The sequence below is a fragment of the Mirounga angustirostris genome, unplaced genomic scaffold (genome assembly GCF_029215605.1).
Source record: "Mirounga angustirostris isolate CCGP_5_RB_7025 unplaced genomic scaffold, mMirAng1.0.hap1 SCAF_3, whole genome shotgun sequence".
In the NCBI taxonomy this organism is placed as follows: Eukaryota; Metazoa; Chordata; class Mammalia; order Carnivora; family Phocidae; genus Mirounga; species Mirounga angustirostris.
Window position 1 is genome coordinate 169,231,080 of NW_026991711.1, and position 15,200 is coordinate 169,246,279.

The window sequence follows — 15,200 nt, forward strand, 5'->3', positions numbered from 1 at the left end:
CACTGAGCAGGGAGCCCAACTCGGGGCTTGATCGTGGGATCATGCCCTCAGCAGAAGGCAGACGCTTAACCTACTGAGCCACCCAGGCGCCCCTTCGTTTTGTTTTTTAAAGGCAAGCACAGGAGCCCAAGAGGAGAGGAAAGCAGCACAGATGCAAACAACTGGGAAGCAAAAAGTGGAGTGAGGACAAGAGCCGAGGAAAGGGAACTGCAGGGGATGTAAAGCAAAAAATTAAAAAACTCCTCGAATCCTGCTAGGACTGGGAAACCTAAAAGGCTCATTTCCAGAAGGAAGGTCAAGGGAAAGAAGAATGGGCCTGCAGGCGAGGCCCCGCCCCAAAGCCCCTGGGCAGACAGCCCGCCCCCGGGGAGGCGGAACTTCCTCCCCCCGGGCAGCTGCTTCCGGTAGAGTCCGGAAGACTCTACCGGGAAGGGGCTCAAACTGCGCAGCCAATCGGGGCGACACTTTCGTCTTACCGGGGGACTCGTGGGTAACTTGCTCTTGGGAACCGGCACCATGGCGTCTGGCTGCAAGATTGGCCCGTCCATCCTTAACAGCGATTTGGCCAATTTAGGGGCTGAGTGCCTCCGGATGCTGGACTCTGGGGCCGATTATTTGCACCTGGATGTAATGGACGGGTAACTCCTCGGGGCTCGGGTCAGGGTTGCCGCGCGGGGCGGGCTCGGCGCACCTTTATTGAGTGCCTGTTGGGTGCACGGCGTCCCTGTACGGCAGAGCGCCTCACTCTAAACGCGGTACTGACAAAGGGACTGGGGTGAGGGTCCTGAAGGCCCTTCCTGGAGCGAACCCGAGGCCGAATGCTGGGCTGCGACTGCGTCCCAAACCTCCACCTCCCCTCCCCCCACGTAACGTGTGGTCTCCTAGCACCTGGGACCCGGTCGCAATCGTAAGCCTCTAGGATACGTCTCTCATTTTCAGTTAAGAGAAACTGAGGCCCGAGGGGATAGGCATGACTTGCCCAAGCTCATATAGCTAGTTAGTGGCAAAGCTGGGGAGAAAGGTTTCTATAACGATGAAGAGCTTGGCCCCTGTAGTGCGATTGCCCGAGTTCTGCCATTTGATGGGTCACCCGGGACAAGCTACTTAACCTCATTGAGCTTCAGTTTCATTATGTGAAAAATGGGAGTAATAATAGAACCTACCGCTTAGGCAACTTTGGAAGATGAAAGGAGCTAACACGATAAGTATACAGTGCCTGACCTACAGTAAATTCTCTGTAATTGTTAGTTGTTGTATCATTGTTCGAATTTTGATTTTCCTGTTTATTTTCTCTTCAGGCACCCTGCTCTTCAGGGAGGTCAGTTTTTTTGTAAGTAATTTTTAAGCACTGTAGTTACAGCACATAATCAATATTGTTCAGAACCAGGATGATGCTAGTTTTTTGAAGTTGGCTATAAGACGTGGAAACGAACCTAGAGAAAACAGTAGGACTCTCAGGATTACACAACATTGTGACAGAGTTGCAAGTTGTATTTTCTTGGATTGGCCAAGTAGTTTTTTGAGCCCTGCTGATAACTGGCCTTAAAGTAATAACAGCCATTACTTTGGGTTGGGGTAGAAAAATAAAATATATTTCAAATAGGTAAAATTCCTGTGTGACTTCATGCAAATTTGCAAATTGTGTTATTTACAAAAGATGGTCAGTTACTTCCTTTTTTTATGTCACTCCTGTTAACAAGAGTTTTGTCTTCCTTTGTTCTCTCTGATTAAAGCTTGTTTTCCTTTTGCGTCTCATTCCGTTATCAGTATCCCAACTGATGATGGCAAAATCTTGACCTTAGAATACTAAGAATTCTAGGCTAAGTGTGTAAGATTAGTAAATATTATCTCTCACAAAAACCTGATTTTTATTGTGCTATCATGTACATAATTCTGCTTTTCTGGAAAGTTCTGAACTTTCACACGTAGCTGAATGGAGTGTATCTTCAGAGATGGCTACATTTTCATGTCTGGGACACAAATTTTTTGTCTGAGACACCTACCTCAGGATAGAGCAGGCTACATGTATATGTATGTAGTCTTTTTTAATAGGGAAAGCCATTTGGTTTTTTAAATAAGTTTTGTACCCTGTTTGAGTAACTGAATGGAAAAAAAAAAATGTTTCTGTTCACAGGTCAGGAATATTAATGATAACAGTAATAGCTAATACTTTTGAACACTTAACTAGTTCGGTTCTGATGCTCTTTGTGGTTTAATTCACACAACCTTAGGAGGCTGTTATTGGCACCAGCATTTGACAGTGGGGAATTGGACATAGAGAGGTTAAGTCGCCTGTCTGAGGTCTCCTAGTTAGGAAATGGAGGAGCAAGGATTAGAAGCAGGCAACAGCTGTGTTGTCTCAGAAACTAATGTCTCCTGTGGGACCTGGGCTTACAGAGAATGATTAACACATTCTTTTTCCTTGAAGAGTAACTATACACTTATTTTTGTTATTTCACGTCTCTCCTACGGTGTAAACTCCCTGAAAGCAGAGTCTCTGGCTCACCTCAGTCCTCCTCAGGTAAAGCACTGTGACAGGCTTAGTTATAATTGGCTGAATGAATGATTGGATCTGTCATAATAGATCTCTAATGAATAACTTTTGTCCCCTCCCAGCCCTATGGCAGGCCCGGAGCTTATTAAGATAAAAGTATTTGTTTTTTATTGACTCCTTTCCCCCTTTGCCAAGTAACCTCTTGGTTTGACAAAATTAAATTCTCCAAACACCATTTTAAACCTTTCCCATTTAACCTTCACAACTTTTTGAGCTAAGAGGTGTTTTTTATTCCCCTTTTGCAAAGGAGGAAACTAGTTCAGGGAGGTCCAACCTCTTCCTGATGTCCCGCCAGAAAAGGCAAAGCTGGCTGAGCTGCCTTGTTTCCTGGGCCAGGTGTATGCAAGTGGGGGCCTGGACTCCCTTTTCCAAGGTGGCCAACCACGACTTACCTTCCCTCCAGGTACTGCCTTCGTGCTTTTCTGTTTCCTGGTCCCTTTAAAAAAAAAAACCCCAGTATTACAATTTGGATGCACCTGTTGTTTCCCCTTTCTCCCTGAAGCCCCCAGTTTCTCTCCTGATTAAAACTGAATGTCTTTATCTTGAAAGTCAGGAACGAGTTTTGGGATTATTTTGGGGGCGGGGGGAGGGCCGTGCACTAGTATCGTTGGATACTTGAAAAAAAGAACAAGTGAGTTCTCTAGAAAATTGGAAAACATATACATCTGTCATGACAGGGACCAGAAGTGTGTTGGTCCTAAGTGTAGGAAGAGAGGAAATAAGCAGTTTCTAAATTGGTTACTGGGATTTAAAACTGGGGAGATGTCACATTAGTACTAGATTGCTGACCTTTGACAAACATCCGAAGATTTGCCTGTACTGGGTCCACAACCTCCATTAGCTAGGCTAATGGATGTTCTTCATTTGTCTCCTGTCCCCATCTGCCCTGTTCTGCTCCTCCATGTTTTCTGCCAGCCCCTGTAGGCATATGAAATTGTGTTGCCTGATTCTCGGGAAATGTTTTCTGGTTACAGTCTTGCTACGTTTTCGATCAACCTTAATCATCTTCTTACCATCTTAGCCTTGTTGGGAGATCTGGTAAAGGTTTTATCTGTCTGAAATCGATTGTATGACAACTGTAAACAAAATTTAGGGTTGATGATGATACATGATGAGAGAGAAAATAATTGTATACCTGTGTTGGAAACAATTACAGCTTAATCTCAGGAAGTCTCTGGGGGAAAAAAGATACTTTTTTATTGTGTTTTCTTTTTTGCAGACTTCAGAAAGTACCTTTAAGGGGGAAAAAAAAGAATAATATAATGATGAAACAGACTTCCTTGATGAGATTTCTCTTCATTAGAGTGAAATAATTTGGTATTTTCCAAGCTGGTCTGATAAGAACTCCCAGGGCATCTGTCAAGAATTCAGATTCTCAGGTCCTCTTTGGTGTCCTAGGGTTGGAGTAGGGCCTGTAAATCCTTTTGTGACAAGTGCTCCCAAGGTTACTCTTATCAGGCAAATTTAGAACCCCTTGACTTCATGCTTGGCTTTGTTGCCCTTTTTTGTTCCGGCTTAACCATAAGCCTTTGGTTTCTTCTGAGGGCGTCGGTAGGTTTATATTCTTCCAGCGGCTGTGGTGAACCCAGTGCATTGCAGTGATCATCAGTGCATTTAGTCCTACAATTTGGGGATGAGTAGTTTTAAGTGATATTGTATTCTTGTTTCCCAATAAGGTAAAGGTATATTTGTTTTTTTCTCCTATTTTCTCAAGATGTGTGTGTTTAGATGGATGTGAAAATAGACACAGTCTCTTTTCATTATAAAGGCAACCTAAGGTTGAGGCAACAAAAGTCCTCCCAAGGCCATGCAGCAGGTTACAAGAACAATGAGCAAAATCCAAACCTTTCATTCCAGAGTTGTATAGTATCCAGTAAACCTCACTGTCTGCTTCTCCGATCCTCACCGCCAAGTTCTGAGTAAACACAATAAGCATCTTATCCGTAGCGCAGGCAGTCACTGCTCTGAGGTAAACGGTAGAATGCTTTTCTAAATACTGGAAACCCAACCTCCAAGGACCACAGTGTTTGCAAGTGCAAGTGTCCACACCCGTCCATTCACCTTAGCCGGTCCTTCTCGGAGTTGCCCTGAATCCTGACCTCTCCTCCTCCTCCCCTGAACTCTCTTGTTTTGTTGTTATCATAGATGGGCAGGTGAGCATATTAGTTAAGAGCCTGGACTCTGGAGCCAGATGGCCTGTGTTTAATGCCTGCCTCCAGCACTTAGTGGCTGTGTGACCTTGAGCCTCTTTTCCTCGGCTGTAAAATACAGATGATAGGAGTACCTACCCCAGAGAGTTGTGAGGTATTAATGAGTTAACGTATGGAACGTGTTTAGAATGGTGGCTGGCCCATGTAAGTTTTAATTTTTTATTAGCACTCATTCTGTCCTCTAAGCTTAAGATCTTAATCATGGTTTATTCTCTTTTCAGCTCTGCAAATCTAATCAGTTAACAATCCTGTCGCGTGTATCGGTCCTTATTTCCATTCTTACAGTTCCCTGCCATTTGCCAACACCTACTTCCTTTCTTCCAATGTACTGCCCAGTCCATCTTCCTGTTTTATTATTTGCACTTTATTTTTTATTTGCTTCTTGCTTTAATACTTTTTTTTTTTTTTTTTTTAAGTAATCCCTACACACACTGTGAAGCTCAAACTCCCAGCTCTGAGAAGGGCGAGAGTCACATGCTCTACGGACTGAGCCAGCTGCTTCTGGCTTTAAAACCTCACTTCACATTTACCACAGGATGGAGTCCAGCCACTGAGCCTGGCTTTCGATACCCTTAATGTGACGCAGTCCACCTCCTGTTCTTTTCACGCTCGCCAAGCTGAACACCACCACCTCTCCCCTTCTTTGAATGTAACGTGCCTATTTCTGCCTTTGCTTCATTTCTTTTCCCATCTTTACAAATTCTATTTGTTCTGTAAATCTTGTGATCTTCTCCTCTTTTAATGTGCCATATTACTTACCTCAGGTTGCCCACTTGTTATTGTTTAGCTTTTCTTGCGATCCTCACATAGGGTAATACCTACTACTTTTAACCAATAAAGCCCAGAGTTCAGTGGATTAATATTATAAAGTGTAGTTCTTGGTCATGTCACAGTTGAGTGTGAATGTCCTCCCGTGAAGAAATTCAGGGACATCGTTTGCTTCCATCCTGTGACTGTCATTCCTTAAGGGTTTCTCTACTGATAGGAAAGTAAAGTGAGAGCAAAAGAGGAACACTTCTTAACCTCCTGGGTTCTGCAGTGATACCCATCACTTAAATTCACAGTCTTTGGTGAGAACGAGTCGCACGGGCCACCTGGATGTGGAGGGAGAGGGAGATGGCTCTCACCAGCAGCTGTACCAGTAGGTCATGGATTCTGTCTCTTGCCTTAGCTGTCTCTTGCCAATGAGATGGTAAACTTTTCTGGGTAGGCAGGAACTCCCATATTTCTGTGTAAAACCCAGCCTGGTCCTTGTATAGAGGGTTTTGTTCCATATTGAAGTGAGCTAGCGATAGAAGGACTACCTGGAGTACGTTATGGTGTGTAGTACTTTGGGTCGGATGTCAGGAAGACCTCATTTGCATCCTGCCTCCACAGATTATGAAGTGGGTGACTTCAGGAAGTTCTGTATCCTGTGCTCTTCAGCTGGGGGATAGAACAGCATCTCCCTCATAAGGCTGTTGTGAAGATGAAATGAAAGAAGGTACAACACCTGGCATGTTGTAAGCCCTCTGGAAATGGTGGTTATTAATATACACATCAAGCTTCTTTATTGATAATCTTTAAGAAATGTTAAATAAATTGTCATTTAGTGCCCTGTGATCGAGGTGGTTTAGTAGTAGCCACAGGCAGCCTCTGACAGGTGAGGGCTTGAGACCCGTGTCGGAGTCCAGAACTTCCTAACTAGTGTGTGACTTGGGCAAGTCATAACTTGGGTTTTGATTGTGTCTTCTTTCCATTTTTACCTGTTGGATGATGAATTATAGAGTTAAGTCTTGTGACGTTGTTATGATTTGTTGAAATATCAAGGAAATCCTGCTTTGTAAAACTGAAATTACCAAGATGTTTTGGTATTGTTAATACTGTTGATGTTAAATACTGCATTGAAAAATACTGCAATCACAGAGGATCCCCTTTACCCCCATGAGAATACATTTGAGAAAAATACAGAAACTGAATTGAAAACATTTTCAGAGTAAGATTTTGTTTGTCTTATAGGCATTTTGTTCCCAACATCACCTTTGGGCACCCTGTGGTAGAAAGCCTCCGAAAGCAGCTAGGCCAGGACCCTTTCTTTGGTAAGTGGGTGTTATGCTGTCGGAAGCCGGATGTGTTGCTCAAGTAAAGGAAAAGTAGATGGTTGATTTCTCAACTTCCAATCTCATCTTGAACCCTTTCCCCTGCTCTCTGTGCCGAGGCTTCATTGGCTGCTTTTAATAAGCCAAACTCTTTCTTGCTTCAGGGCCTTGGCACTTTCGCTGATCTCCTTGCCTGGAACACTGTTCACTTGGCCAGCTCTGCCTTATCTTTTGGCCCTGAATTTTTGGCATTTCCTCAGAGAGGCCTTTCTAAGCACCCCATCCTAAATTAACCTTTGTCCAGTTATCCTATCACCTTCTGAATTTTCTTTCTAGAAATTCCTTCAATCAGATTACTTTTATCTAACTGTAAACTCCTTTAGAGCAGGAATTTAATCCACTTTGTTTACTGTGGTTTTCCTAAAGGTAAGCATACACACAAGATTGGCGCTTAGTGTAATTGTTAAATGAATTTATAAATCAGCCGATTTATGGTCTAGAAGCGAAACCAATTATTTCATGCAAATTGGAGTTTCTACAAGTGGGGCCTATGTACGCTCCACTGTGGTATTGTAGAATAAGGTGAGGTAAGCTTTTTAAGAAGACTCAGTGACCTGGAAGTTATTTCTCGTGAACATGGATTCAGTCCACATGTTGTTATTGCTCTTTTAAACTAAGTTAGCAATGGCTTAACCTGACAAATCTCTTGTACATAAGAAATTTAACAAATTTTTATAAATATGTTCCTATGTAACTTTTGGAATTATAAAACAGATTTTTTTTTTTTTTCCAGCAGATTGTGGACCAATTTTATGAAGGATTCTAGCTGTGCAGTCCCATATGGTCGTCACTAGCCATATGTGGCTATTTAAATTTAAGTTAGTTCAGATTAAATGAAATGAAAGATGAAGCTTCTCAGTGGCATTAACCATATCGCAGGCTCTTGATGGCCATGTGAGTCTAGTGACTACTGTTCTGTATAATGCCGCTATGGATCATTGCTGTCTTCGTAGAAATGTCTTTCGGGCAGAGCCTCTTTCTAGGATCCATGGACTTTGCACGAAAGAAAATGTACCTTACCAATTTTTTTTTTTTAAGATTTTTTATTTATTTATTTGAGAGAGAGAATGAGATAGAGAGAGCGAGCACGAGCAGGGGGAGGGTCAGAGGGAGAAGCAGACTCCCCGCTGAGCAGGGAGCCCAATGCGGGACTTGATCCCGGGACTCCAGGATCATGACCTGAGCTGAAAGCAGTTGCTTAACCAACTGAGCCACCTAGGCGCCCCTGTACCTTACCAATTTATGTAGCAGGAGGGAAACCGTGTTCAACTGGCATGTTCACCATTTTGAAATTGTCAGATAATGGAATGTAAGCCTCTTATGATCTAAACTTTTTTATTACATTTTAGAAAATGAATTTTCCAAGATAAATTTGTCTTAGGAATATCAGAGGTGAATGAAATAAGTAACCTTGTTTGCCCCTACTGTTCAATGGCCACAGAGTCCTCCGCATCTGGCTTTGTATGGATTTAAAAGAATTTTTTTTTCCTTTTCCTCTCTTATTTGGACTCCTAGCATCACTTCTCATTGCTGTCTGTGTCTCCTGTCTTACCAACCCTTTTGACCGCAACGACACAGAGTCTGCTTTTTCTTTCTGTTTTTCATTTATTTGCCATTAGCTCGCTAATCAGTCTGTCTAGAAGTGGGTCTACAATAAAGATGAATGGACTCCAATCCCTTAATGTCTGGGTTTTGTGACCTAAGAAGTGTGTTTTTTGTTTAATTCTTGGATCTTGGTGGTGGCTGGATAATTGATTCATGTGTACATTCTAAGAAGTAATTCACAAGTTGCATGTATAACTGCTTAAGTTCTGAACTATTCAGTCTCAGTATTGAGTGGTAGTAACCGTTAAGCAATCAAGTGAGAGGGAAAATCTGTTGTTTTTGTGTTTTTTTTTTGTTTTGTGATCCCCTAAATCAGCGGTCTTCAGGTGTGGTCTAAGGACCCACAGGAATCCCTTGCAGATGGAACAGGAGGTGAACACTGTTTTCGTAAGACAGGGTTATTTGCCATTATTTGTACGGGTGCAGTGGTGAGTTTGTCTGTTGGTGCATGGCCCGAATCAGAGCAATGGTATTGAACTATCCAAGGAGTTATTACGTTATTCTTCGTCACCCTGTTGTTCATAGTAAATACCCTTGAAGAATCAGTGCAGATGATTCATTACAGTAAATCTTGATCCTCGGGTGCGTGTCTTTCACTACTGGGTGTGCAGAGTGGGAACTACATATGGTGATGGTTTTCTTGGGGAAAACCACTTGCACCACCCTGAGTTGTGAACTGACTGGCGGCCTTTCTCACTACCACTATTTTCACTTGAATGAACAACTGGCAGACGAACTATGGTTATCCCACTCAGGGATCTTACGGACATTTTCTTTAAAATAACTAAGTTAGCCTGTCACTTCAAGGAAGATACCTCATTTTTGTTTCCACTGATAAAGTTAGAGCTTGCAAGGGAAAATTTGAATTTTGAAAAACTTGTGTCTGCCTCTGTGAGGTCGTGAGCTTTCTATTTACAGCTTTTCCGATAAAATCTGTAGTGATCTTAATAAGTGTGATTTTTCTGATAGGATATAATGAAATGTATCACTGTTTGGAAAAGCTGTGTAATTCAGTGAACTGGTACTTAGATCTGTTCAAAGTGTTTTAGGAAAGGCCTGCGGTTTTCAGTGTGACAAAGCGCAGGCAGGTCCCTGGGAGAGTTTACAGATCCCACACTGCAGCTAACCTTTATAAAAGTCCTAGTTGTTGGGTTTTGGGGTAGAAATAGAAGAATATCCGCACTGGTCTGAAAAGGCTATTAATGTACCCCTCCCTTTTCCCTGTACTTTCCCCCCCTTTTTTTCATATAAAACAACATACTGCAACAGACTGAATGCAGAGCACATGTGAGAATACAGAGGTCTTCTGTCAAGCCAGACAGTAGGAACTTGCAAAAGTGTAAAATAATGTCACTTTTATTAACATGTGACAGATTTATTAGTGCTTATTATTTTTAAATGAATTAATAAGTAGACACTTAAAAATTCCTTAGTTTGAAATTCTAATACATTTTAAATATCGATAAATACAGCCCACATCAACAGCCCTTTGTGGGGGGGGTGGTCAGTAATTTTTAAGAGTGTAAAGGGAGGCTGCTGATCGAATGTTTGAGAACTGCTGACCTCAGTACATAACTACAGGCAGCTTCACTGACCGGTGGCTCCCTGAACACGAGATCGTCTAGTGAGGGCTGCTCGTGGGGACCACGTGCTGGAGACTGAACAGCATAGCAGTCTGGTAATTTCAGGAATGAGTAAACAGATATTTTAAAGCAGATTGATTTTTCTTTGTTTAGAACACAAAGAAATAAACACCAAATAGTCTATCAGTGTTTTACCTATTCACCTAGGTTTTATTTTTGTTACTTTTGTTATTAACCTTGGCTTCATTTGTCAAGCGGTATTCTCTTTTTCCTGATAGTTTTCAAAGCCTTATTGCATTCTGTGGTCTCAGTTGAGTTCTAGAATACTAGAAATTTTTTCACTATAGCTCAGCTCTATCAGAAATATGCTTCCTCTGGCAAAAAAACAAACTCACAGCTCTTCTTAGCACATCCATCCGGCACAGGAATATTTACAGTTGCCTTCTTGACAGCATCATTTCTCGATTCAGCCTCTTTTAAGCCACCTTCTCGTTAATTGGTCTTGTAAGTCAGGATCCTACAGAAGGCCACCCCTGTTTCCCCAGCCCATGTCTGTGACTTGAGCTGTCCAGTTAGGATGTGGTCAGATTTGCAGTTTCCTCCTGCGCTTTCCTGGCTCCTGTCGCCCCCACCCACCCCCACCCCCTCTGGCCACTCCCACTGGCCCGAGCTGCAGAGCCAGGAGCCCACCGCTTCTCACCAGACTCAGTGACTGCTATTGGCCTTGCTCCCCTGGGTGACTGCCATGGCCCGCTCGGTGAGATCTGGTCACTTCACTCAAGAGCCCATTGTGTCCCTCCCCCCCCCAATCTCATTCAGAATAAAGCCCAGTGGCCTCCAGAGCTCTGTCCCAAGTCTCCTCACCCTGTGCCCTCTTATCTATTCTCCCCCTGACCCCCTCTGCCCGGCCACACTGGCTGTATTAACTACCAACCTAGTGTGTACTGTATTTACTGCTTTTCTTTATGGTTTGTCTCCCCCACTAAGAATGTAATCCCGTCAGCAGAGGCTTTTGTCTGTTTTTCGCTCTGTCCCTGGGGCCTTGAATAGTTAATGGTGCAGTAAGTGCTCCATAAGATATTGGTAGAATCATTTAATTTAGTTTTCTTATTTTATAAATGAGGAATTAAGTCTGCATAGATAATAGGACTTTTTAAAGTTTTTTAGAGTGGCATTTCCTGGGCCTAGGTTTCCTGAATTCTAGTCCTTAGTCGTCATATACAGCACCATATGCCTTGTGTGGAAAACTGTAGTTTTTTTGTGAATTTAACCGAAACCCTATCTTTAAGATCAAACGAGGCTAGCTCTAGTTATACAGAAGGGTAATTATTTAAGAATTATCTTAATGCCAAATAGTTTATTATCCAAAACAGCAAAAACGGTAGGCTGGCTTCAGTAATCTGAGCCAGGTATTTTCCTTTCAGTAATATTTAGGAGATGTGTCTTTTCTTTCTAGATATGCACATGATGGTGTCCAGGCCGGAACAGTGGGTAAAACCAATGGCTGTAGCAGGAGCCAATCAATACACCTTTCATCTTGAGGCTACCGAGAACCCAGGGGCTTTGATTAAAGACATTCGGGAGAATGGGATGAAGGTGAGAGGTCAGCAGTGACAGTAATGTTTTCTACTATTCACTGTCAGTGTGGAAGTTTGGGTGGAAGACAGGAAGTGATAGGCACACAAGACCAGACTGGGACAGTTGTTCTTCAGCCCAGAAGCCCGAGTTTAAGTATAACTTGTTTGTTAGACAGGATTTCTAGATTCCACCCATGTTTCCTGAAAATGACTGCCTTTTAGAAACATTTACATTTGGGTAGCCTTGTTGACTTTTTTAAAAAGTAGTTATAGTCTGAATAATTTATGCATTCCGTTTCTTGTGTCTGTTCTACTCTTTAAGAAAGGTGTTTCTACTGGGTCTGATCTGCCACAATAGTATAATACAGAAATAATTGCTAATGTGCTGTAGCAAATTTGTCTCTGTTACAGGTTGGCCTTGCCATCAAACCGGGAACTACAGTTGAGTATTTGGCACCATGGGCTAATCAGATAGATATGGCCTTGGTTATGACAGTGGAACCTGGGTTTGGAGGGCAGAAATTCATGGAAGATATGATGCCAAAGGTAAAGAAATATTTCATTTGGGGGTGAGGCTTTTATTATTTGTGCTCATTGAGTAAGCATACTTGTTTGCTTGCCTGTTGAGACCTGTCTTCATTCTGAAGGTGGCGTGGGAGGGATGCCCGCACAACACTGTAATACGGTGTGACAGATGCTGTAAGAGATTTAGGTTCGGAAATCAGAAAAAATACTACATCTTAATCTTGAAACTTCCTTTCAAAGCTATAATCTCTGTAGCCTTTAGATCTCTTGGGAGATCTCTTTTCATTGAATATTGAGGGTTTTGTCTTTGTCTTATTTGCATGAGGTAGAGTCTCTGCCAAGCCATGACAAATTGAATGCTATTTCCCAAACAGAACAAGCCTTGCTTTTATGAAACTGAATTTGTCTCAGTATATTAAAAAGGAAGGTATCCCCAGTCATAGTTTGTATTAATAAAAAGTTATCTGTGTGATGGGGTGCCTGGCTGGCTCAGTTGATAGAGCACGCAACTCTTGATCTCTGGGTCCTGAGCTCAAGGCCCACGTTGGGTATAGAGATTACTTAAATAAATAAACTTAAGTAAACAAATAAATATTGTGTGAGATATTTGGAGTTCTATTGTAGTGGCTGATATTGGCTATTTGATTTTTTATTTATTTGGTTTTATTCCCCCCGCCCCCAGCATATCCACCATAGGAGTCATTTATTTCTTCATGTATATCTAGGTTCATTGGTTGAGGACTCAGTTCCCATCCTTGGACATAGAAGTCGATGGTGGAGTAGGTCCGGATACCATCCATAAATGTGCAGAGGTGAGACTGCTCCTCAGCTGTGACCCAGACCAGTTTCCTTTCACATGTGTCTAGGACATTGTCTGTGCGCCAAAGAGATTTCCCCTCCATTTCCTAAATTGCCTTTCTTTTTGGGAAGAGTATTTTTCTTATTCAAATGTAGAACTATGAAAATGAAGAGCAATCACATCATCATTAAAAAGTAAGTCCCAGTTATCTGAGTAACGCTGAAGGAAATTATTTTTTTTTAAAGAATATGCTGAATGCCAGCCTTTTGGAGATTATTAAGTTCTAGGCCTTGGAGTAAGACGTTTTTCCAAAATAGGGAAAGAAAACATACCTGCTTATAAAGTGAAAAGGTGGTGGTTTTGTGTAACTGAGGTGTATTAGTTACTAGTTTGTCCCTTGCAAGAACTGACTAGAGCCATTTCTGATGGATATCTCGGTCTGATTTCTGGATACCTGTGGGTGGGATGCGTTTTCCCAAGTAACTAGCCGAGCCGGGTTGGGCCCTGAGCTTCCTTCCTAAGAGGGTGCCAGCCCCGTGATCTCACGGTCGTGAGAACAAGCCCCGCATTGGGCTCCATGCTCAGTGTGGAGTCGTCTTGAGATTCTCTCTCTCCCTCTGCCCCTCCTGCTCGTTCTCGCTTTCTGAAAAATAAATCTTAAAAAAAAAAGGGGGCGGGGGGGGGTGCCAGCCCTTCCTTTAACATTGCAGGCCATGACCGTTTCTGTGGCCCGTTTTTGTTAAGCGACACAGTCTGATCTGCACTTTCAGTTGTTTATTGTATAAATGCCATACTTTTTTGCTTGATAGCTTCTCAAAAGCTTGGTTGTGAGATGGAAGAGGAGCTGACCAAACAGTTAGTGAGCATATATCCTTTGGCTACTTGGGGAATTCTTTCTACTGAACTGCGCTGTGCCATTGGGCTTTTCCTGCTTACATTAAAACACATGTCAAGCTGTAACCCTACAAAACTAATTTTTTTTTTTTTCACTTTTATGAGGAATGTCATTGGAGATGCTGTGTTTTGTATCACAGAGTGAGTGTCTCCTGGGAGGAACTTTCCTCCCCCCTGGGGCCCCTCCCAGTAGCCTCCTGCGACTTTGTTCTGGTAGATCATCACAGAACAGATTGGGTTTCCCTCCTCGAGTCAAATCCTGGGAGTTCAGAGCTAAATTTGGATTTACCTTTCTTGCTTTTCTCTTTGATTTCTTTGCTTCCACATTTAGAAGTATCTTGAAATCATCTTTTTTTAAGCCCCTCAAAGCCTTTCTGGAATGCAGTGAAGCATATATTAAAAAGCGTTTCATTCTTTCTGACATCAAAATGAGAAATTATTTAATGTTGCCATATTTTAGTTTCACATTTTAGCAGTAATTGTCTGCCAATTCATACACTGTTGACCCTTGAATAACATGGGTCTGAACTGCATGAGTCCTTTTTTACAGTACTGTAATTTTATTTTCCTAATGGTTTTCTTAACATTTTTTCTCTAGCTTACTTTATTATAAATACAGTATGTAATACATAATAACATACAAAACATGTATGACTCAACTGTTTATGTTATTGGTAAGGCTTCCAGCCAATAGGAGGCTATTAGTAGATTTGGGGGAGTCAAAAGTTACACACAGATTTTTGACTGCACAGAGGGTTGGTACCCCTGACCCTGTTCAAGGGTCAACTACATAGTTGAAAGATTAAAAGATAATTTGTTTTTTTAGTAGCCTTGTCAATATTTGCATATTTTGGAATATTATATATGTTCCAAAATATGCGAATATATATATAATATCTATAGAGTATCTATAGAATATATAATATCTATATAATATATATTATATAGTGTCATATTTTATATTTGTTATATCTATATTTTATGTTATATAATATCTATATAATAGAAGATTAAAGGTTTTTACAGCTTTTTCTAAATATTAGCAAAGCTGCAACAATGTAGCTTATTTTAAAGGTGGTTACAAAAATGTCTGTGATTTCTTAAACACATTTAAAAACAATTTGATATCTTCATTTGTTAAGCATTTCAACTTATGTCTTCATTGAACTAGATTGCTTAAGTCTGTTCATCTCTAGGTAGCTCTCGTACAGTTAAAGTGTTGACAGATGCAAGGGTAGAAACTCTAGTCCAGAAATTGTTGTAAGCTTCTGTGCCCCTTCCTTTGAAGCATAACTTAAATGTTTACTTCTTCCAG

The 15,200-nt window shown here is 41.7% G+C and overlaps 1 protein-coding gene across 5 annotated transcripts in view; it reads left to right on the forward strand.

Annotated features, from left to right (window-relative positions):
- The first annotated feature begins 400 nt into the window (after nt 1-400).
- The window catches only part of RPE (ribulose-5-phosphate-3-epimerase), a 42,895-nt gene continuing 28,095 nt past the window's right edge, over nt 401-15,200 (forward strand). For 2 of the 5 annotated variants that reach the window (XR_010410284.1, XM_045868093.3), the window contains exons 1-5: nt 403-638; nt 6,763-6,842; nt 11,547-11,686; nt 12,079-12,213; nt 12,918-13,004. Coding sequence is in view for 4 of the 5 variants with exons in the window: in XM_045868093.3 (XP_045724049.1) it covers nt 517-638; nt 6,763-6,842; nt 11,547-11,686; nt 12,079-12,213; nt 12,918-13,004 (564 nt within the window). In the remaining variant the exon portion in view is untranslated. Of the gene's footprint in view, nt 639-1,298; nt 1,331-6,762; nt 6,843-11,546; nt 11,687-12,078; nt 12,214-12,917; nt 13,005-15,200 lie in introns of all 5 variants that reach the window. The other 3 variants (XM_045868096.3, XM_045868094.3, XM_045868095.3) reach the window with 3 other exon arrangements.